Source organism: Opisthorchis viverrini (genome assembly GCF_000715545.1).
Source record: "Opisthorchis viverrini unplaced genomic scaffold opera_v5_2, whole genome shotgun sequence".
Classification (NCBI taxonomy): Eukaryota; Metazoa; Platyhelminthes; class Trematoda; order Opisthorchiida; family Opisthorchiidae; genus Opisthorchis; species Opisthorchis viverrini.
Window position 1 is genome coordinate 4165750 of NW_008751658.1, and position 23834 is coordinate 4189583.

General features: G+C 45.7%; 1 protein-coding gene across 1 annotated transcript in view; it reads right to left on the reverse strand.

The window, feature by feature from the left end:
- Positions 1–23834, reverse strand: part of T265_00248 (hypothetical protein) — a gene marked incomplete at both ends in the record, with an annotated part of 39999 nt that overhangs the window by 9135 nt on the left and 7030 nt on the right. Inside the window, 8 exons of the mRNA XM_009163956.1 lie at positions 1008–1283; positions 3163–3282; positions 3508–4427; positions 7759–8036; positions 14274–14472; positions 16950–17094; positions 18551–18669; positions 19845–20008. Coding sequence (XP_009162220.1) covers positions 1008–1283; positions 3163–3282; positions 3508–4427; positions 7759–8036; positions 14274–14472; positions 16950–17094; positions 18551–18669; positions 19845–20008 — 2221 coding nt within the window. The remainder of the gene's footprint in view (positions 1–1007; positions 1284–3162; positions 3283–3507; positions 4428–7758; positions 8037–14273; positions 14473–16949; positions 17095–18550; positions 18670–19844; positions 20009–23834) is intronic.

A 23834-nucleotide genomic window follows, 5' to 3' on the forward strand; every position in this document is an offset into this window, starting at 1 on the left:
AATGCTTTCCATAGAACCCGTAAACGAAAACCATTTTGGTAAGTTTTACGCTGCCTTGTAGTTTGTCTGTTCATGGTCAAATGAGTAGTCGTCGAGTACCTAGACGATTCCAGTTCCAATTTGTACAGGAATGAAATAATCGAATGGTACGGTCGACCCCACTATGTTAGGTGGTTGCATATTACCAAAAATGCTTATATGTACCGGGTATACCTTCGGTATACCGTTACTCGTCACAACGGCATTGTTGACATTTGCATCACGAATGAACTTGTGAAAAGGGTATTTGTGTTGAGTCCCTTATTACGCCGGTATATCCGTTATCCGTCGTCCGAATATTTGTTTATTTTGTCACATAGATCATGTGACATAGTGTGTCAATAGTTTGTGAATGATAGTGTGTGTGAATAGTTTTGCCGTAGCTTGCGTTACTAACCGTGTTGTCCAGTTTCACTTGCAGCCGTCGCACTACCACTGTTGTGGCTCTGGATAATGGCTAAAGTTGATCGCTGACAAGCCAAAGGCACGCCTACTTCCCCGGTCAATTCACCTATACATTTCATCAAACCTGTTGGGAATCGTGGAGCGACCTTTGTGTAACTGAGTGCAGTGATGTTTCATTGAGGCTACAAGATGCTTGCGGAAGAAAGACAGAGACAGAACACCCATTTTTGCAAACCCAACTCATCGATACCTCTCTTCAGCTTCATTATTACCTTTGGACAATCATTTCATTCTGTAGTGGACATCCTAACATAATCAGAGCAAAGTCCTAATAGTTCAGTGAAACTTTAGAGAAACGAGTTCCGACGACCGTGTAAGCTGTGAATGCACTGATGTAAAATCCAATTAGTGTACTGTCAAATCAGAGATAATACTCATCAACTTGCGTCAGCCGTGACGACAGTAACCGGTAGTCGATAAAGGACAATCGCGATCTGGTAGACTAAATGCGGATTGTGGGCAGGACCGTTTAGCTCACGAAGATATATGACTCAGAAACTCACCAGGTGTCTGTTTTTCAGAATTTTGTTGTTTTGATGTCGGTGCATCCGTCAATTTTGCCAGATCCTGGTCGGGAGGTATACTCCCAGGATATTTCTCAGTTGGCGGTGGAGGTGGGGGTGGTGGTGGTGGTGGCGGCAAGGAAGGAGGGGGTGGGGGTGGAGGCGGAGGGGGTGGAGGAGGTGGCGGTGGTGGCGGCGGAACAATAGCCCCCTGTTGTGTCGCAGATCCAGGATTTGCAAAATAAAGGGGATTTTTTTGCGGTTGAGGCTGTATTGCTGAGAGCAATAATGGAGAGAAGAAAGATTGTCTTGAATGGTGCACATGAAAGGACAGAAAAGACCAGGAAAATGAACACACTAACTCAGTCACAGAACTTTTAGAAAAAGGCAGCAGAATGGAATGCCTGGTCAGTAAATAAGGATTACAACCTAACATCTTACAAAAACAAAATCTTTAAAGCCAAAAGGTTCTCACAAATGGAAATGCGAATTCGAAATTTTACCATAGAATAAGTGTATATAGCCGAGATCCCGTTTTCTACTTCAACCGATGTACGTACTAACTCGTCACAATAGGTAATGTGAAAAAAACGAGCACGTTGAAACTGTCATGCGAAAACGATAAACGCTGGGATACTGTGCCCCGAATACGATGTTAACACTTAGGGGTGATGAAGACGACGCAGAATACATCGACCATCCATTACCAAATTGCACAGATCACCCTATTGGTGTGTGGTGAAGCTGGGCTGTACTTTACGTATGTTCAGACCGAAATACGGCTGTGTACTTTCGAACCGCGGAAGGCCTATTGCAGACTTGTCAAACCTGACAACGCGAAACTTGGAAACACGTCTTCGGTACACACCGAAATCGGTGCATTATATGCTTCAGCGAAGCAACTGAGCCAAGGCTATCATGCGCATAGACACCGTATAGCGTTTATCGCAGAACGGCGCCATATCAGTGTGATGTAAAGTCAAATGCACCATAGGACATGAAAGGCACATCCCAAGATCCTTCACGGAAAGACACAAACCCAGATAAAAATAAATAAATCACTTTCAGGGGTTGCCTTTCACAATCAGGTAACCCATTGTTTTCTTAGAAAAACTTCCTTGCATAAATTCTCCTCACCACACACCAATAACCCCAAAAAAGTTTCCCCATGTGACAGAAACTGCGCCGACTGTAACACAAAGTGACCACCAACTAATACGTGCATTTGGCGGCGCAATACGATTGCTCGAATTCACCGGAAGAGTGGGCCGAATGGACAGTTTTACCTAGAAAACCACCTTGAAAACAATGTCTGCCCGACAATCCAGCGCGAAAGGTCAGTCCGAGTTTCTGGCGATTAAAAAACGTATGGTCTTGAAAATAATGAGTCAACAGAAGAAAGAAATGAGGTGCGAATGGTAGTCATTCAGCTCCAACACCCTTTCAGTGCAAATTTGTCATTTTACCCGAAAGAAGCACTAGGGTTGAGATACCACCAGGCCTAAACAGGAGCAGCCAACATGCAGAGGTTGGGCTGAAACTACAGACCTGATCTCAAATACTAAGATACCTCGAGCTACATTGAAGGTGGTCACGCTAAACTAGGCTAGAAATCGGTCGGGTATCGACGGGCAAGAGACGTTCTAAAATGTGCTTTCGAACTTTTTTTGACAGCCGATGCGATAGTTCGATAGGCGTCGGCCAAAAACTATATCTTGCAGCGTCTCAAAACATGAACAGTGGGGAGCATGCGGACGCCATCCTGGAAGGCGTCATACCCACAGCACCTAGATTTTTCGTAGTGGCCTTCATAACCCTCTGCCAGGTCAAAGACTGATCACACATCTACTTGTGCCAATGACTTGGGCACGGAAAACAGCACTCTTCGGCCTGCACGAGCTGTGGTTCTGAGATAACGGTTGTCGAAGACCTGAAGATGTCTCAGTTCCGACGCTCGAAGCAGCCAAGTCTCAACTCCGTACAATAAAACAGTCGCACTTTAGCCTGAAACAATGTCCCTTAAGATTTAGGGGTTTGTTGCTTTGCCGCCATATATGTCTCAGATCATCAAACACAACCCGAACCTTACAGACTCGTCTACAGCTCTCATCTGTTCACTCAACATAACTCAAGAGGTCTGACACCCAGAACTTACCAGGTACAAGAGGTATAATCATTGATATTGGTGGGGGAATGACAGCAGGCAAGTTGGATGAAGTTGTTGAGGCCATGCTTCGGCCTGCGCTGTGGTTCTGAGATAACGGTTGTCGAAGACCTGAAGATGTCTCAGTTCCGACGCTCGAAGCAGCCAAGTCTCAACTCCGTACAATAAAACAGTCGCACTTTAGCCTGAAACAATGTCCCTTAAGATTTAGGGGTTTGTTGCTTTGCCGCCATATATGTCTCAGATCATCAAACACAACCCGAACCTTACAGACTCGTCTACAGCTCTCATCTGTTCACTCAACATAACTCAAGAGGTCTGACACCCAGAACTTACCAGGTACAAGAGGTATAATCATTGATATTGGTGGGGGAATGACAGCAGGCAAGTTGGATGAAGTTGTTGAGGCCATGGCAACGGGAATCGGGGCAAGCCCCGCGATGGAGTAGGCAGGTGCTACCAAAGCAGCGGGAGTAGCAGGGATGGACGTTCGTAGTGTTCCAGTCGCTCCATAAATGTATGCGGCTGTTGGTGTACTGGGCGAAGCGGTCGCATTGGTTGAATGTGAGGCAGAAATGTTTAAAATCAGATCACGTAGGCGGGAATCAGCAACAGAATCCTCATCTATCTCCCCGTGACCTGCCAAGATTTGATCTAATTTGGGTCGGGTGAGCTTGGTGATCTCATCCACGGGTAAATAAGTGCAGCCCTCGACCGGGTCCCAGTAATTTTTCATGTAAGTTTCATTGCTTTTGACTCCTCGATTCGGAGCCCAGGCCACTTTGATTTGTCGACCGTTCATTTTGGACTGGTCCATTTGGGTTAGCGCTCGATGCGCGGCGCGTCTGGTGGAGAAGGTGACAAATGCACAGCCACGTGGGGGAATAAAATTGCACTCGACCACCTGACCACCAGCCACTTCAACACACAAATTCTTCAGGCGACTTTCGGCCAGCTGCTTGTGCAGATGTCCAATGAAGATAGTATGTGATAAGATAGTGACGTGATTGGCGAGCACAGGAGGCATGCCGATACGTCTTCGTCGTTGTCCGTGATGTTTGAAGTTAGAATAGATGGAGAAGTCTTGATCCTGATCCGAGTGGGAGGAACCCGCATGTCGTCTGACAGAACCAAAAGGAGTGTCCGGAGAATGCCGCACGTCGACATCAGCACTTTCGGACTCAGAGACGTTCTGGAAGCTGCCAGAAAGAGGATGACCCGCATATGCGAGCAGATGACTGTCATTTTCATCGATCCTGAAAATAAGTGCACGAACCAGGGTAGGATCAGGACAAGTTGAGTTTGGTGGGAAGAATCCGGCATAGTATATGTACATACTTCCTTCTCAACTTTTGGATCATGAATTTCAGCAGCTCATTAAGATCATTACTGATTAGTCGGGGCCACACCCAAACACTAGTAATGCTCACCAGTATGTGAAGCTGCTACCGTTTTCCGCACGCTCCGCGCAAAACTTACGAAACACTGAAGTGTTCTCGGGTCACCCAAACATAGAGACAATCGAGAGTTAGATTCAAACAGCAGCGATGATATTTTGCGGCGTACATTTATATTCTGGGTGCAGCCAACTTTCGCGTGATGCTGCTATCCCTTTAAACATTCCTTACTACGAATACCACCCACCCATTGAAACAGATTTTTCAGTGCCCCAATTCCTCTAAAAAAATGAAGCCCTTTTGGCGAAATTGGGCACACCAGTTATTGCTATTATATACTTCAAGTCGTTTTACCGATAAATGTTCCGCGCACATAAGTATTTTTTCTCGAATTCCCGTAAGTTTAGAGCATCTGCTACGTGTATGTAGCCCGAGATAAATCAGTTATTGAGGCACGAACTTACTGACCAGAAATTCCGTGGTTCGAACGCAACCGGGACATCTCCGTTGCTCCTGTTTAGGCTAAGGCAAACGGTAGCATCTTACCCATCGTGCCTCCTTTGGGTAGTAGCGCAGCTAAGCATCAAAAGGGTTGCACAAGTGAACGAGTATTTTGTCAAAGGGTGTACTCGCAGGCTGGTCATGAGGTCATATTCCCGTCCGTATACAATTCTAATTGGCTGCTAATCCATAAGCCTAGACAAGATGGGTCCAACGTTGACTTCTGTGATTTCTGCTGCATAGTCGGAAAATTCATTTGCGTCCCTATGACACGAACTCAGAAACCTGCCTACGACACCGTTACCATACTTTCCGTTGAGGACTGGCTACTACAAGCCCCGCGCGCGCAATCACGGCCGCGCCGGGTTTCGAATGTGTGGCAGTGATGGGGTCGGGGTAAGATGAGGGCACAAGCAGCCGGATGGCGATGGCTTCAGATGTTGATCGAAGCTGAAGAAAGTCAAGAAGCGGTATGACGAACTGGCTTCGATAAAGCGTGGTTTTGAAGACAAGCGTGGGCTTTCGGATATCCATGCGTAAGTCTCGAGTGTGATCAGTTATCGCTACTGGTTGAGGACGTCCGCTTCGATGCTGGTCATCTCCCAGATCCCAGCTGTCAGCCGTTGGTTGAGGTATTGCGGGAGATGATCCTTGCATAACATGTGGTTGGGCTTGCTCATAGTAGAAGTTTTTGGGACAAATGAGAAGCCCTATCGCAACACTTATGCGTCCCGGCTTAAGCAGCTGAATACCTTGCTACACAACATGGCACATACAGAACCTGACGGAATGGAAATTTAGACAAAGGAATCATGATGAACTGGTCAGATGTTTTCCCCACTGAGTTCCATTTAAATTGGTTATACAACGAGGGCTTGATTTAGTCGTTTTCACAGATGGGTACACGGTTGATAAAAGTAGAATATTTTGGACATTACCAATCGACAGTTTTCACAAAGTACGCACATCTGCAGGGAGGTTTAATCCGTTGGGAGGTGAAAGACCAACTGCGCGTCATCTGTGTATGACAGCACTAGTGACTGAACCATCACAAAGGCAAAAACAAACAAAACGAAGTAGAAATGTCCAGTTTATAAGGAAATCTGTTTCCCTAACAAAAAGAACACTCTCAAGTAGATAATACTCGTGATCCCAAAGTGTTGCCTTCATATGTGGGGTTCATTGCTCCTCTACCCTACAGTGAACTAAGAAAGGACGCTGTTGGACCAGTGGTTATAACACTACTGTCGAACCAATTTTTCCAAGAGGCCAGATGGCGTATTGAGGAAAGGAAGGAAAATATAATAAAATGATATGACAGATGAAGATACCGATGTTCAAAAGAAGTTGTGGTTCCACAGACTGTGCACGGCAGTTATCCTTCACTATCCTCCGGCAGTTCCAAAACTTACCACAAGTTGTTAGTGTTGTACTCCTGAACACTAACTATTCTAGTCAGAGTCTTACGTAACAGAAAGTGCTTAGGTGGTCACGTTTAACTAGCACACTGTCTTTCTGTATAGCAGCTGACGTCTGGTGCAAAAAATAGTAAGAGATTCAAATAAACAGATATACAGAAAGTCTAGTGCCCCTGTGTCCATAAAGTTTTTCACCAGATAATAGTTTCAACTAGAAAGCAACAGACACAGGAGTCGGAAATCACTCGAGCCGATGAGTAAACCAACAGCGAGTAAAACAGTCTGAGACAGCCAATGCCTTTTAGGTCAATGCCTACTGAGGTCATGCCACCCAAGGAAATTCATCGATCTGATTCATCAGATGAACACACCGTCAAGCTACTCCCCCAAGCCACCAAAAAGAATACACCGAAGTTGTAACCTACCTGTCAATGACAGTAGGCCAGGAAAACCATGGAGTCGTTGATAATTCAGACCACATAAGTCAGGTATATAAATGAAACACTTCCTGGTGGAAGTGGTTTCTCCGGCCTTGAGGCATGCAAGTGGACTACATCAAAACTGACCTAACATGAGACCATGGGTTTTGAATGCACGGGCTCCAGTTTCACAGAAGAGGCGTCTTATAGCTGTAGAAGTCGGGATGTGTGAATGTCATAAATATCAAAAGCGAGTTTGAAATCCAAGAATACAATGACCCTTAGACATGTTTACAACGGCATCAGCTCTACAAGAATGCAGCCAAAATATTAGGGTACGACGAGAAATAGCGGTTCTATGAAAACTGCTAAACACTTGGAGGATTTGATGGAGAAACACTAAGTAACCGGCTGTTCACATAACCAAGCAAGAACAAATTAGAGGGAACCGGTCTCCAATGGCGAAGAGATCATGTACCATGCGTCGAGTGAATGACACCCGGTACATAATTTACATTTAGCCCTGCGGGACCCTATCAATGACGTACTATTGTCCAGACAATGCGCCATTGACTCTCACAAGCGAGCTTTTAAAAACGAACTTGGTATCTCCGGACAACAGTCTTCCGATACGAACTCAGTTCGCTCAATGAACAGGTTTATCAAGCAACATGGTAAAATCAAAGTAGCTAACATTGGAAGGATCCCCTCGAATGATGTCTTCCCAGTTCTGACGGAGTTTGGGACACTGGAGTGACGTTCACGGAAAGGTATTGGGCCACACAGAAAAGAAACAGGTCGTTAGGGCCTAGATATTCTCAAGTGTCCTACAGAAAGTGAACATCGACAAACCTGCGAATCTTTCGCGGATGACGAAGAGGATGAGTCCAAATTTCCTCTTCCCCATCTTCCTGGCCAGATTCATAGGCTGCCGTATCCTGTGGAGTACCTCGCAAACGAGATCGGAATGGTATAGCTCGATCGGATGGTAAGGAATCGCTGGAGACCACGGAACCATTGCCAGGTGGACTGCCCGAGTCCAGAGGAGGTTCGGCTAGTGGACGAGAACGGCGACTTGGTAGACCATGGCGGTAAGCAGCGACCGGCCTTGGACCGCCATCGTCAAAGCCCTGAAGAACACGCAGAAAACACAGGCGTCATATTGCTAGGTAAGGCCCAATGTAGCAACCATACGTGAACCACCAGAAAACAGGAATACTGAAATCAATTAGGATCCGCTTTTCTTCCGCATCTTCACTAAAATGGCGTGTATTTTTGCAACTGTTGGCGAACAAATACTAACGTTGGTGCAGTCAGAGCTTGATTTGCATGCAGGTATCTTCGACGAAACATGTACCACAGTGGGCAAAACAAACCGAAATGAAATTTCGTCTACGGATGAGGAATTTATGCACCACAATGAGGTCAAGGTGTTGCAGAACCAGAGACAATTTATTGGTCATCAATTCTCGGCGGGAGGGGCGGTGGAATCCCAACTGTTAAACGCTTACATACACGCCAAACCGTCAGAAGTAGGTTAATGGAAATGACCTGTTTTGAAATAGTGCAGTATCCCCGACCTTGTTTCCACACTTGCCGTATAAAACAATGAGAAGAATTAACTGTCTGATGAGTAGCTTGAAGGTGAGGTAAACTTGGAAGTAGAGAACCTCCATTTTCAGAGATGATCCCTCAAAAAACCACATTATTAATTGAGTTGCCGGAGCTTAGATAACCTGGAAGTCGGATTCCTCGAGTGTTCACTTAGGAGGATGTCAACTTTGATATGACAACACCCACAAAGATGATGAAAAGGGCCTGATAGTCCAGAACCCGTTTCATCCTTTTTGGACTCACTAAGTAGACCTATTTCCCGAAGTTCTATCAATATTATTCCATACCTCAATACCAAAGTGGATGCAGGTGCAGATGAACAGTCATTTGCAACTTAAGCTGGCGTTGATGAGAGACTGAACTGAAGGATACTGTGAGCGAGAGATTCATCAGGGATCGATTTAAGTCTCCCAGTAACGTTTTCTTAACTGAAAAATGAGTATTTATCTGAACAGAAGGTAACTTCACTCGGATGAAGAACTGGAAGTTATAAACTGAGACCGTTTGCCTGCCAACTGACCCCCAGTGGTCCTCCAACAAAGCCTGTTTGCCTGAGTGTTTGGAAGACTCAGTGCAAGTGCGAGCATCAGACCAACACTACCTCTGCTTTTTGATAAATGTCTCATGTCGGAATATCTTGTAAACATCGGCCTCCAAATAGTTCCACGATGAAATTTATTTACATGCCGTTTTTCTTCATGAAATCACACGAATACGCTTTTGCCACGTACTAGAGCCTGAAATCGCACAATTTCAACCTGCATTTAATTAGCGAAGTATCTCACGAATCAAGAGATGAATGGCGATAGATCAATAAATGCTGGTTAAAACACTTCTTCCCTAAACAGTCGACAATAAAAGCCCAGAGTTTACCATGTGAGTCCAAACGATGAAGTTTCACCACGCGTCAAAAACCAACGGGCGCGCGAACAGAAAAGTCTTTTGTTTTGTACTACTTGTGAGTAACGCAAAAACCAAAAAGTTTAGAGCTTCCGGGTTTTAAACTGAGGCCACATTATCCAAACATGGGAATCCTTAGCTTGTGGTTCTAGTAGGGCTGTTTGGTTCGCATGGCTTCAGATTGCTTACCGCACACTTGGAAACAGTAAAGTTAGAGTGCCTAGATACAACAGCCAAGTCGCATAAGCAATCGCATAACAGTACACGAAATAGCATGGTCGGTACGTATCGTTAACCTCCGCAAAACCAGCGCCCAGAGGCTCGAGCTACTATCTGCAATGCACGATGATCCCCTTGTCTTGTTGTCGATCGCGAGACCCTTGAAATAAGCCATCTAAAGTGTGGTGCACGATTTAGACCACTGTAATGATCTGTCTGAGTGGTTTGTTGTATCAGAGTTTTTACTTCCGATTTATTTTACTTAATAGCTCTGCAAAATTCAGGAATGCTCTTCAACCGGCGACTAGTGTGTTATAGAGTCACGGAGGGATCCCAACGAAAAGTGTCAGCTTGAACAAACAAAGAGAAACAGAGGGTGCATAGGGTATGCTGGGGATAGCGTATTAAGATGGAATGCCCACTGAAAGTGAGGACGAAATTCGGCTCTCATTGTGGGCGTGTTCAAGTACGCTGGACAAGTAGAAAGTAGTGGCAAATACACGTGGTCATTGCTGTGGGTGATACCTGTTTGACTAATCTACACGGAAAATCATTAAATTGCTAGTACCAGCCTCAAAAACCCACTTGATGGGAAGAAGCGAGACAGTGGGATCGACAGCAGAATGCACGAATCTGCAAAGCTCGAATCGGCTTTGCTAATTTGTGTCACCTATGGCGTCAAAGCGGTATATCCTCTCAAGGGACGTGTTTATCAGGCTACAATGCGGGCTGTTTTGTTGTATGGCTGTGAGCCTTGGCCTGTTCGAGCCTGTTCGGGTATTCGACAAACGTTGTCTCAGGACCATAGCTCGTGTAAGTTCGTGCCGGCAATTAGAAAGCGAGTTTTCGGTCGTGCACAGGGACTTCCATTGAAAAATGTGTCCAGCACCAGAGGCGGCGTTGGTTAAGCATGTATTGCACATGACGAACTATCGTTCGCCGAAGGTAGTGCTGTTACCCATGCCTAATTCAGAGTGACGGAAGCAGAGAGGTGGCCAACCCTTGATCTGGTAGACGGGTATGAAAGAGATTACGAGGTTGGTCGTTGGCTTGTTCGCTGAGCTGGGTAATTTTGGTTGCGAATGTTTCATCACCAATCGAGGTGGCTGTATGTACAACCGATCGCTACACATCACTACGCCCCCTAATAACGCACTGGTGATGTCACCCCGGTTGGTGATAAAACGTTCGCAATCAAATCTCCCAGCTCAACGAACAAGCCAACGACCAACTACGCTACCTGAGCTACCAACATTTTTCTCTATAGATTACAAAATCTGGTTACTGTCAGTGTTACTCGCCTTCCACGATGAGGACTGTGTGATCCCCACTGCACCTAGTTGGAGACGCTGCAAGATGGTTGCTAATCAATGTCAACAGCGTTCTTGTTGTCAGTCACTATCCAGATTGCCTGAACGAATGTCTGGAGGTGTGGGCACCCCGGAATGGTTGTGGTAAGGTAGCAATAAGTCGCTTCCCTGTCTAATTTTATTCTTTTCTTCACGATCAGGCTTTCGAATAAATTATGGTTGTACGTCAGTGTACCGTGTTGGACACCGATGTGATGCTATCGACGATGATTCCAACGTAGCGTGTTCCATTAACTTGAAATGATATTCTCCAAGTGCCGTCGAATTAATGGTGTTAAACGGACAGGCGTTCATAAGTTGTGCCCAAGTGGACCCGTCGTATACCTATGGTTGTTTGTACACTTGCCAATGAAAATTTCCTTACCCAAATCAGCGGCAAGGGCAAAGGCATCTGATGAAGCACCATTCGGTCATTGGAAGAGTGAGTGTATCCGGTCACGTTGGTGGCCGATACTATCAAAATCCATGGAACTATCACTCCTGATATTAGTAGATAGTAGTAGAATTATGCGTATTCACAACGCTCGACTAGAATTACAGGAACTAACGGCCAAATCTAACTTCTATGGAACCTTATGGTTATTCAGAAAGATGTATTATCCTCTCGTAGGAACCAGCTAATAATCGAAAACGCAAACAAGCCAGTAGACGATTCTCGAGATGGTGACTAGTTTGAGTAAGCCGGAGAGAGAAGAGACGGAATTCGGGATATCAACAGCTAAAATGCCCAGCTGTTTGGCCACACCAGTACTGGTAGGAATATGATGATGTAAGGGCTCTGTAAGAGTTCGAAGAAAAGCCCAATAGCAAGTTCGTTGGGATATTCTAATGTAGCCGAGCAACAATTTCCCGAAAGGTAGTATGATAAACAGTACGAAATAAAAGATGCCACATGACTGAAGCGAAACAATGAAACCGCTTTTTTCTTCGGGTGTAATTGTCTACTAGATAAACAGAGAAGGCCCGCCAGGGGTTTAAGATGAGGAGACAACAAGCGAGATGGTCAGTGGTGTACCATTAATATACTGGTCCACTCGGTAATGCCTAATGCAACCCGCTATGACTAAAATAACGCCCATTTATCAACACCACATATTAAACTGATGCAAACTACCGCCTTAAATTTCTTACTGTTGTGCCCAGGTAGCGTATATCCGAGGCCTTTTTGGGGCCAATTATTCAGGTCTCAGGAGATAGTCATCCGAAGGTGAGCAAAAGTTACAAGGGAAAATGCGGTAACCATAAAGTTGTTGCGGGTAAATAACCAGACCGAACGTACATCGTATATACGACCATGTGTTGTCACTCGAGGTTGTTCGGGATACCGTAACAGCACTCGGGTAGAACGTGACACGAAAACAACCGTTCACTATCATCAGTATGATCACCAGGGGTAGCCAAAGCAGCATTGATACCGATGCCTCATTGTCGTACAACCAATTCAGTTTAGTTTAGTTTTTCAGCCACAAAACGTATACAAAGTACAGTGGCTTCAGATGCTACAGTTTCATTGGCGGAAGATAAAGGGAACAAAATAATGGCGGCCATATGTTGGAGGCGGTGGTTCAGTCAGTTCATTGACGTCCAACTAATCCGTTTATCCGATATGGCATAGTACGATAGATACAAAGTGAAGGCGATGGTTTGATGCAGGATAGACATTGGCTGCCCGACAGAGACAGATAGTCCAATGATTCAGCATCCGGGGAAAAGGCAGGCAACAAAGCAACTATGTTGACTGGTGAAGAATTTTATGCTTTGTTGCCAGGTCTTGGACTGATCGTCTCGGGCCATCTCCATCCCATACATGGTTGCAAGAAGAAGTCTTTGGCATGTGAACTACATGGCGAGCCAGTGTAATCCATTTAGTGTGACCAGCTGATCTATCCGGAGAGAGTTACCTTTGCTGGAGTACTTTAGCATTACTTACCTGATGTCCGCATTAAAATTGCGCAACCCCTCGGAAGCACCGATAGTCTTCGAAGGTTTTCCACAAGCGGTAGCCACGCTTCAGATCCATAAAGCAGGACAGATCGGACAGCGGAATTGTACGCCCTACCCTTGACAGTCAGCCTGGTGTCACAAATGTCTGAGGTTGGCAAACGTTGACTTACCCTACCCCATTCGGGAAGTGATTTCGCCTTTCATCAGTCTACCACAACTGTCCAGATAGACAAACTTATTCACATCGACTGGTTCACCTGCAAGCATGAGGTCTGTGATTGATTCTATCCAACCTTACGGTAACGCTACACTCTACAAGTGTGAAACGCACACCGAACTGTGCAGCAGAGTTATTAAGGTTATTAAAAGCACCTTGCATTTCTGAAGGGTCTGATTCGAGGATAGCAATATTACCGGGATACTCAAATTCCGTGAGCGGACGCCCTAAAAGTATTTCTATCCCCAAGGAATTAGAAGCAAGTAAAGAAGACTCAAGTGGCATATCAATCATGAAGTTAAAGGTAAAGGTCGACAGAGGACGCCCCTACATGACACCACTGGATGTGGTGACTCAGGAGGGGATTTGCCATAGACGTCCAGGTCCACGGGGGGAGGCGTACAGCTTTCATAGAAAGCAATAATTTAGGAGGTACTCTTCGTCACCAGACACCACCAGTTACTGAAGATTAACAGTAAAAACAGCTTTCCTAGCGAGAGGAATGACCACTGTTGGTCAGAGAGCGTCTTGGAAGTCGTGGCTTCTGGAAGGATCCCACAGAAAATTTGAAAAAGTGAAGGTAAGGGTAGACGACATTATTCTAGTCCAAAAAGCTCAATCGAACAATTCGGATAGAAAACGCCACTGAAATCCATTACATATTGCGGCATCTCCCTGAGAAAAACTAGGAGTTGACAACATAGTCCCACAGGAGTCTAGTTTTGAGGAACAACACTTGAAACACACATTAACCTCGCTTAGGTCAGTCTCTGTTCGTGAGTTATTCTGGTATGAAACTTTGACAGGTATCAGAGGTTCCTACACTCGTGCAGTTCCATGAGTGATAGTATTGCACAGTGACAGAGCATTGCTACTCTCGATCGCTTCATGTTAGGCAATCAACTGTGTTCAAAACAACTAGCTTAAGGAGTACAACCAGATTTAAAACACCAAACAACAGATTCGTTATCAGATGTAGGAGCATAAAACCGAAAGATTAGACGATACCACTCTCAAGGTGCATTAATTGGTGTCTACTTTAAGATAATCTGGCGTTCCTTTTCGAAAATACGAACACTATCACTGTAGTGAGCAATCCTTACCTCTACAGCATCCGGACCGGACTCGACATCACCACATTCTTCAGCTTGACCAACAAATGAACCTGAATGTCCCGACACAAGCGACTGATGCTGTTGTGTATCTATACGACCTTGGTTCAGCCGCTCTTGTAGTGCTCTGGTCTGAGCAAGTGTGTCCACCATGGCCTGGAGGCGAGCCAAAAAGCTAGGATCAATGACGCTGCAAAAAGAGAAAATCAAATGATCGTATGTTCGTGCTCTAATGGAAAGTAAAAATTTGCTGCAAGATCATTGACAGCCTTCACGTTGACAACAAATTTTGTCGAGGGACTGTGGCTTATTTGGGAGGGCAAAGTAATACTATAGCGGAGCAATGAGAATATAAATAAACACTATACTAGCGAGTTAGGCTCTACGTAAGATACTCCCATCCTATAACTTCATACTATTTTTCCAGGAAACCAATGCCTGAACCACTTCTAGTGATTTCGATAACGGCGCCGCAAACTGCACTCGCCACGCCGCACTTATTTAGACCGAACGCTGAAACAAAATCAGTGGGACGACCCAGGTCGTGGTATAGAAAACCAAGGAATACATATAGAGCTTAACCGAGGTCAAGAGCACGTAAATGGAACTTGTGGAGGGGGGCAGGAACTGCGTGACTTGGTCATGTATTTTGCTGTCACCACTACTCACTAGTTGCCGCTAGACCCTGCCTTCACAAGTATATTTGAACCCCTGAGGAACGAGAGTTCGATTAATGTAGTCCGCGGGACCGCTGAGGCATTTGAGACCGACGACAATATTGAGGTGGTAACTCGACTTAGGAAGGCACTATACAGGTATCTCACAAGGGGAAAACGTCAGTTTTGATGAACGATCGTCGGCTTGAGATATTCTTCGAGAAAATTGGCAATGGTGAATCCGGACAGTCTCTCAAGTCGACCTACGCAGCTGTTCGTAGTCTGTCAAATATAACTGAGAGTGATATTGAAGATAACTTGTTGGTTAAATGGGAAAGTGGGTTCATAGCAGAAAGGGTAAAAGCACGAGTCCATTTACCAGAAAGTGAATAAACTCGCCAAAACATGCTTTTTAAGATCCAGAAAAATTGGACATGCCCGCTTTATCCAACAATAAGTCCAAGTTACCGAGACCATAATCAGATCGATCTGGTGAATCCCGTTTGGGGTGTTTAAATTGAAAACTATCAAATTAGTTATATGTGAGGCAACGGGATGAGGTATGGAGTTGGCGATCAGTGGAGTCCATGACCATTTTCAGTCCACAGGTCCTTCGATTGAGAACACTTCGATAACACAACGCAGCATTTCACGTTAGTGACTAGTGTAGTTGGGGTTACTGGTAATGGTTTCCATACCTCGCTGCCAGGTAATTGCTCAACATTTTTCTGGCCCGTTTCCACCCTCCGTGTGGTTGTGCGAAAAGGACTCTCCGAGAAAGTCGGTCGACCATTATACGGAGCACCTAGGGGCGACATTATTGGTCAAACACAAAGTTATTCAAGGCCAGCTCGCTGCGGCCAGGTTTCTGATTCATATAACAGTATAGAACGCGCCGTAGCATCATGAACTCGACCCTTGACAGAGAAGCTGGTGATGCGGGTTAGTAAAAGCTGCTCTGTGTTTCCCGATCCAGATGGAATTATCGCCTTTAGCTAGATCAGCTACCCAAACACAAAACTTTGTCTACTACCTCAAGTGTCTCATTGGGAAACGTGAATTTCGGTTTTGATCCTACCCAGTCTGTGGTAGCATTTTACACATTAAACCATGGGGCAGAATTATCGAGGGTATTTAAATTGTTCACAGTTCGGCTGGGCCTGATCCGATATCTGTTTGATATCTGTTACCGAACGCTCTGGAAGAATTTCGACCCGACAGGTAAAATAGTAAGTTTTTCGGGTGGATAAACCGGGATTGTTTTCCGCCTTTGAAGGGGTCTGGATACAAGCCGCCTAGTCCTGGTGACTTCCCAATTTAATTCTTATCCCGGTAGGCTAATAAAGTGTCGATTGCGAGTTTGAATCACTCTGAAGATTCGTGAGGTGCATTCTGGTGATTTCCGATTAGGATAAGAAAGCTGTATAGTGCTTCTCGGCTTTCTGGGCATAAACTGACTTCGCTTACGGGACGAAACTTCATTGAAGTTAAGTCGTTAAACTCAGGTGGCCTCTACATATAGAAACTAGTCGGCCACCCAAAAGGATCCCACTTGTCCTTCTTTATCCCCAATACTACTTTTTGGTATGCTGTTCCTTCTGTCTTCCCACTTTCCTATGTGGCAATGAGTTTCGTTCGTTCTCAACCAACGTAACAGAGAGAGAGGCTAATCGCTTACACACAGTTCACTAGTAAAATAACCACTAGGAATAATACCATGGATTGATTACTTCCTCCTGTTGCCAGTTTATTTAACTGTGGCTATCAGTTTCAGATTCGTCGTCATCAGAAGCATTGCATAGAGCTTCTTAATATTCCTGATATTTGTTTGGGTGGATGGTTCACAATTCGGCAGCGTTGGATTAAAACAGAGTAGTGTGATGGAGAGAGAGACAGTGCCTGCAAGCCAACGAGAACCGTGTACTGTTTGATTCTCTCATGGAGACACAGTGAAAAGTATGCGAAACGAAAAACGGTGGTAGATTAAATTCAGTCAGTGCAGCATACTCACCTCAATTCTTCCTCTCCCTTTCCTTGTGCCAACTGGGCTTCTGCTTCCTCTCTCCGCTGATTTAGCTGGGACATGAGTGTACGAAGTTGGGAGCGCACTTCGGGGTCAATCATCCCAGAATGATTCAACAGAGCCGACTGTTCCGCTATTTTGCGTTGCATGACCTATGTGCAACAGGTTGAAAGCGATGAAACGGTTAAGCAATAGAATTTGAGGAAAAGCTGCGGAGCACACAAGGATTGTCAGAATCCGGATGCGAAGAAGACGTTTTTGGGAGTGTAAAGCTGTAAGCACTTTTATAGATACGGAAAGGGAAAGGACCAGCAGGATCTTCAATACAGGAAAAAACCATGGTGAGTGCCAGGTGGACACATTAGAAGACTACAACCCAGGTGACACTCAAAATGTTATCAGTGTTCTTTGCGGTTTCCGGTCCATGTCTCATTCCTTAAGGGGCAGTCATTGCTGGTGTAAAAAGTGAGGGGGTGGTTGTTTGCTTCAACAAAACACAGTACTCCAAGTAAAAAGCATCAATAACGACCGTAAAGAGCAAAAATGCGGCATCTCAAAAATATCACATGTTCGTCTTGACGTGCAGTGTATGGTAAACTGTGTGGTGGGTGTATTGTGAGTTATTCCAAGTCTTGCGACGTAAAGTGGAACGTTCCGTTGGTTTCTGTGGCTTTCCTATATGCATTATTTCGTCCGGATGTTCGTCAAGATGTCCAGCTGAGACAAGTTGGGGTTGTATTCCCCATCTGAAAGTCCGCTCAGTTGCGAGCTTTTGGATGGGGAATACAACCCCAACTTGTCTCAGCTGGACATCTTGACGAACATCCGGACGAAATAATGCATATAGGAAAGCCACAGAAACCAACGGAACGTTCCACTTTACGTCGCAAGACTTGGAATAACTCACAATACACCCACCACACAGTTTACCATACACTGCACGTCAAGACGAACATGTGATATTTTTGAGATGCCGCATTTTTGCTCTTTACGGTCGTTATTGATGCTTTTTACTTGGAGTACTGTGTTTTGTTGAAGCAAACAACCACCCCCTCACTTTTTACACCAGCAATGACTGCCCCTTAAGGAATGAGACATGGACCGGAAACCGCAAAGAACACTGATAACATTTTGAGTGTCACCTGGGTTGTAGTCTTCTAATGTGTCCACCTGGCACTCACCATGGTTTTTTCCTGTATTGAAGATCCTGCTGGTCCTTTCCCTTTCCGTATCTATAAAAGTGCTTACAGCTTTACACTCCCAAAAACGTCTTCTTCGCATCCGGATTCTGACAATCCTTGTGTGCTCCGCAGCTTTTCCTCAAATTCTATTGCTTAACCGTTTCATCGCTTTCAACCTGTTGCACATAGGTCATGCAACGCAAAATAGCGGAACAGTCGGCTCTGTTGAATCATTCTGGGATGATTGACCCCGAAGTGCGCTCCCAACTTCGTACACTCATGTCCCAGCTAAATCAGCGGAGAGAGGAAGCAGAAGCCCAGTTGGCACAAGGAAAGGGAGAGGAAGAATTGAGGTGAGTATGCTGCACTGACTGAATTTAATCTACCACCGTTTTTCGTTTCGCATACTTTTCACTGTGTCTCCCAGGAGTAAGTCTTCCATGATCATATCGGCGATGAAGTTGAAGAAGGAAGGCGAAAGGGGACGGCTTTGCGTAATACCACTGAATGTAGGGCTTGTCGCAGACCTTGATGCGTCCGCAGAAGTTAGCCCACAAAACTTTGAGGGCCAAAAGCCTGTTGGGGGAACCGTTAATCAGCAGACAATCCCATAGTATCCGACGACCAACAGAGGCGAAGGCGGATTTCAAATCAAGGGCAACCATTAGTAGTTGCTAGAAGCAGTGTCACTGTTCCGAGATCCGTCGAAGAGTGAATATGTGTTCAGAGTATCATCCTGTAGGACGGAACTCAGATTTGTTTTCTCGATTCTGCACCTCAGTGTTCAGTCAAAGTCACTGGATGAGATCAGGGAGCACACAGAAAAGGTTTGCTTACGTTGTTCGCGCACTCTGTTTGAAGGAAGGAATGACTGTTGTGTCGCACTTTGCAAGCAATCTCTTCTCTCCATACAGTAATAGTAAGTTTTTTCGGGTGGATAAACCGGGATTGTTTTCCGCCTTTGAAGGGGTCTGGATACAAGCCGCCTAGTCCTGGTGACTTCCCACTTTATTTCTTATCCCGGTAGGCTAATAAAGTGTCGATTGCGAGTTTGAATCACTCTGAAGATTCGTGAGGTGCATTCTGGTGATTTCCGATTAGGATAAGAAAGCTGTATAGTGCTTCTCGGCTTTCTGGGCATAAACTGACTTCGCTTACGGGACGAAACTTCATTGAAGTTAAGTCGTTAAACTCAGGTGGCCTCTACATATAGAAACTAGTCGGCCACCCAAAAGGATCCCACTTGTCCTTCTTTATCCCCAATACTACTTTTTGGTATGCTGTTCCTTCTGTCTTCCCACTTTCCTATGTGGCAATGAGTTTCGTTCGTTCTCAACCAACGTAACAGAGAGAGAGGCTAATCGCTTACACACAGTTCACTAGTAAAATAACCACTAGGAATAATACCATGGATTGATTACTTCCTCCTGTTGCCAGTTTATTTAACTGTGGCTATCAGTTTCAGATTCGTCGTCATCAGAAGCATTGCATAGAGCTTCTTAATATTCCTGATATTTGTTTGGGTGGATGGTTCACAATTCGGCAGCGTTGGATTAAAACAGAGTAGTGTGATGGAGAGAGAGACAGTGCCTGCAAGCCAACGAGAACCGTGTACTGTTTGATTCTCTCATGGAGACACAGTGAAAAGTATGCGAAACGAAAAACGGTGGTAGATTAAATTCAGTCAGTGCAGCATACTCACCTCAATTCTTCCTCTCCCTTTCCTTGTGCCAACTGGGCTTCTGCTTCCTCTCTCCGCTGATTTAGCTGGGACATGAGTGTACGAAGTTGGGAGCGCACTTCGGGGTCAATCATCCCAGAATGATTCAACAGAGCCGACTGTTCCGCTATTTTGCGTTGCATGACCTATGTGCAACAGGTTGAAAGCGATGAAACGGTTAAGCAATAGAATTTGAGGAAAAGCTGCGGAGCACACAAGGATTGTCAGAATCCGGATGCGAAGAAGACGTTTTTGGGAGTGTAAAGCTGTAAGCACTTTTATAGATACGGAAAGGGAAAGGACCAGCAGGATCTTCAATACAGGAAAAAACCATGGTGAGTGCCAGGTGGACACATTAGAAGACTACAACCCAGGTGACACTCAAAATGTTATCAGTGTTCTTTGCGGTTTCCGGTCCATGTCTCATTCCTTAAGGGGCAGTCATTGCTGGTGTAAAAAGTGAGGGGGTGGTTGTTTGCTTCAACAAAACACAGTACTCCAAGTAAAAAGCATCAATAACGACCGTAAAGAGCAAAAATGCGGCATCTCAAAAATATCACATGTTCGTCTTGACGTGCAGTGTATGGTAAACTGTGTGGTGGGTGTATTGTGAGTTATTCCAAGTCTTGCGACGTAAAGTGGAACGTTCCGTTGGTTTCTGTGGCTTTCCTATATGCATTATTTCGTCCGGATGTTCGTCAAGATGTCCAGCTGAGACAAGTTGGGGTTGTATTCCCCATCCAAAAGCTCGCAACTGAGCGGACTTTCAGATGAGGAATACAACCCCAACTTGTCTCAGCTGGACATCTTGACGAACATCCGGACGAAATCATGCATAGGGCATTTTGAAAAACTATGCCCCACAGAATGACTTTACACTGAGTGCGAAACACATCCCGAAGGACTGCATCAGTCTTCATGAAATCTCTTCTTCCTCGTTTTAAAAATCCTGACCAATGTCGTCCGCATACTCCAGTTAAGGTACTTCGCTGTAATCGGGTTCGGAAGATTCTCCTGAGCCCATTTCATTACCTCACCAATCACCAAACTAAACAAAAAATGAAGAAAAAACTGCCTCAGCGTCAGGCACCACTGGCCGTAGACGGTGCTGCCGTCTTGATCCGAAACTTGGTAACCTTGTGCAGACGGAACACGACTGCTTATTTTAGATCAGAGATGTTTAGGCAGCATTGTAAACATGTGGCGGCGGCACCCAGGTTTCAATAATGAGCTACGTCGCGTGATATTTAGGAAATGGTCTCATGGACGCCAGAGTGACAGACAGAAGGACCCCAGTCGCTCTGGATAGGGACCAAGATGCCAGTCGATGAAAGATAAAAGAGGTCGGCTATGCCATGCCACAGAGGTAACGGAGGCAGGACAAGAAGCTCTAGTCAAGTTTTTGTATGCTGCCCGCTGAAGGTAATGTTTAAGGCACGAAATAACTGGCTGGAAGGTCCACGGTTCAAACCCAACCCTGGCTTTTTGATTGCTCCTGTTTATGCTTGGGTAACGCGGGGATATCTCAGTCATCGTGTTCCTTTTGGAAGCCAACCACCAAAATAATGCTATGGCCAGACGTTTGTTCTTTATTGTTTTGTTGTCTATAAGAGTTAGGACGCACCTAACTGGTGAATAACGGTTGAACAACAAGAAAACGGAACATACCATTTCCCAAGAACGCGGGGCTGACAAACGTCGTGAGGAACCATTTTCTGATGTTTTTAAATGTGGTGAACGAGCAATGGTTGAACACCAACCCAGTAGAATCAGGATTCAACACCGATACAGATTCTACTAACCAAATCGTATCATTTCACGCGACCTTTGATGCGTGAACTGAACAAGTGAAGAGGTTCTTCATCCTAAAAACATCTGTATTGTTAACTTGCTGTTCCCACAAAACCCACCTAAAGATTCAAATAAACCGATGGTAAAACGCCGAGTTTTTGCACATTCTGTGCACCTAGAGACCTAGAGAACGACGTCAGACAGGTGGCAAATGTGTTAGATGTTGACAAAAGTTGTCCTGGCCTTTTGATTCAAGAAGTGAACTCATCTCCAACCAACCCACCGAAACCTATACAACTACCTAGGTAAATATATTTAACTACCATGGTGGTTGGCTGGTCTGAAAGCATCATAATCATCATTATGATGATGATAACTGCAAGCAAACAGCCATGCACGAGCACTTAACACTCCGGTGTGAAGCATATACCAGACCATCTCGCAGAATTAGTATCGTTCAGCTGTAGCACCCTTTCGGTGCCTAGTTGCCATGCTACCTGAAGGCTGCACGAGGGCTAGGATACTGCCAGGTTGCCCAAACCTAGACAGGGGAGTCGAGAGGCAGTGGTCGAGTTCGAACCACGGACCTACCGGTCAGTAAATTCGCGCTCTAACCACTTGGGCCATCTCGCGGAATTACTTGGACCATTTAAAAATACTTGCAACTTTGAAAGACCTGAACCAACGAGAGCAACACCACCCCCACAATCAGTTTGTCAGTGAATCCTCCGAGGGCATTTCAGCAACATTACCAAGAAAATCGTTCAGTTGTATAAACCTTTCGACGACTCACTGCCATGCCACTAGAAGGAAGCACGAGGACTGGGATACTGTCATGTTGCCCAAGCCTGGACACGGGAAGTTGAGATGCACTATGAGTAATCGTGGTACGAGGCGGTCCTTTCGACGACTGCCATGCCACTAGAAGGAAGCACGAGGACTGGGATACTGTCATGTTGCCCAAGCCTGGACACGGGAAGTTGAGATGCATGCACAGTAATCGTGGTACGAGGCGGTCTGGGGGTAAAGTCGTACTGTCCTCTGCGACAGGAGTGTGAAGGCAGTAAGGTATTTCCCCCAGGCAACCAGCATGTCCATATTTATGGGAGCAGCGATGATGCCTTTCCCTGAGGAAGGACGGGTTAGAAAAGGTCGGCCCCAAAAACCGCACACTCCGATCACCCAACGGTTGACCGTGACCGCCGGCGCATTATCCAATACGGTCGAAATACTTTTAAAACCAAAGAGCCTGGTGCTGCTCAAAAGGCACCTGTTGTGCGCAGCCGCATCAGGAATGAGACAGTAATGTCTTATTCCCTGCGACCTCGGGTTAGGCCAACCCCCTGCAGCCGAGCAGGTCAGACTGTTGAGTCGTCGGCTCCCGGTATGGTCCCCAAAGAAAACCCTACATTTTGCCGCTGTCTTGTGGGTCAGACTTTTCAGTCAGAGGCTAGGGTCGGGGTCCCCGAACAAAACCCTACATTCTTCCACTGCCTTATGGGTCAGACTTTTGAGTCAGGGGCGAGGGTCAGGGTTCCCGAACAAAAACCTACGTCCTCCCACTGCCTTGTGGGTCAGTCGAAGCCTCAAGGTGGGGTACCTCAACCAAACCCCCTTCCTCGGCCTGGGCAGCCGGGAAGTATCATTTACCCGCGCAGTTCAGCGTCCACCGATGTCCCTCCCCAACCCCTTCCCACCGCACAACAAAACGTTGCTGGGCCATTTGACTGTCAGCCATCTGACCGAAGGGCCTTATGCTCCTCGCTGCCGACAAAAAATAAACAAGTAACACCTTTCTAAATCCACGAGATCCTTTCTATATAGGAGCTTTTAACGTCCGTACTCTATGTCAAATTGGCAAACAGGCAATGCTTGCTGAAACCTTGTACTCCCTTAAAATCGATGTATGCTGTGTCTCCGAAACACGCATACAAGACCCGAGCGTGGTTCTGCATCTCAGAACACTAAGGATGAACTCAGCTCTTTCGCATTCATCCCTCAGTGTGTCCGGTGACCCAGAAGCGATGACTCGTGGGATATATGGCGTGGGAGTTGCACTCAGCTTTACTGGATTTGACCCCAGTGAACAGACGTCTCTGCGCCGTCCGGTTATCCAGTTCAATCAAGCTCAATGCCTCGCGGCATAAAAAGCGGTGCCTGTTTGTCGTGTCGGCTTATGCC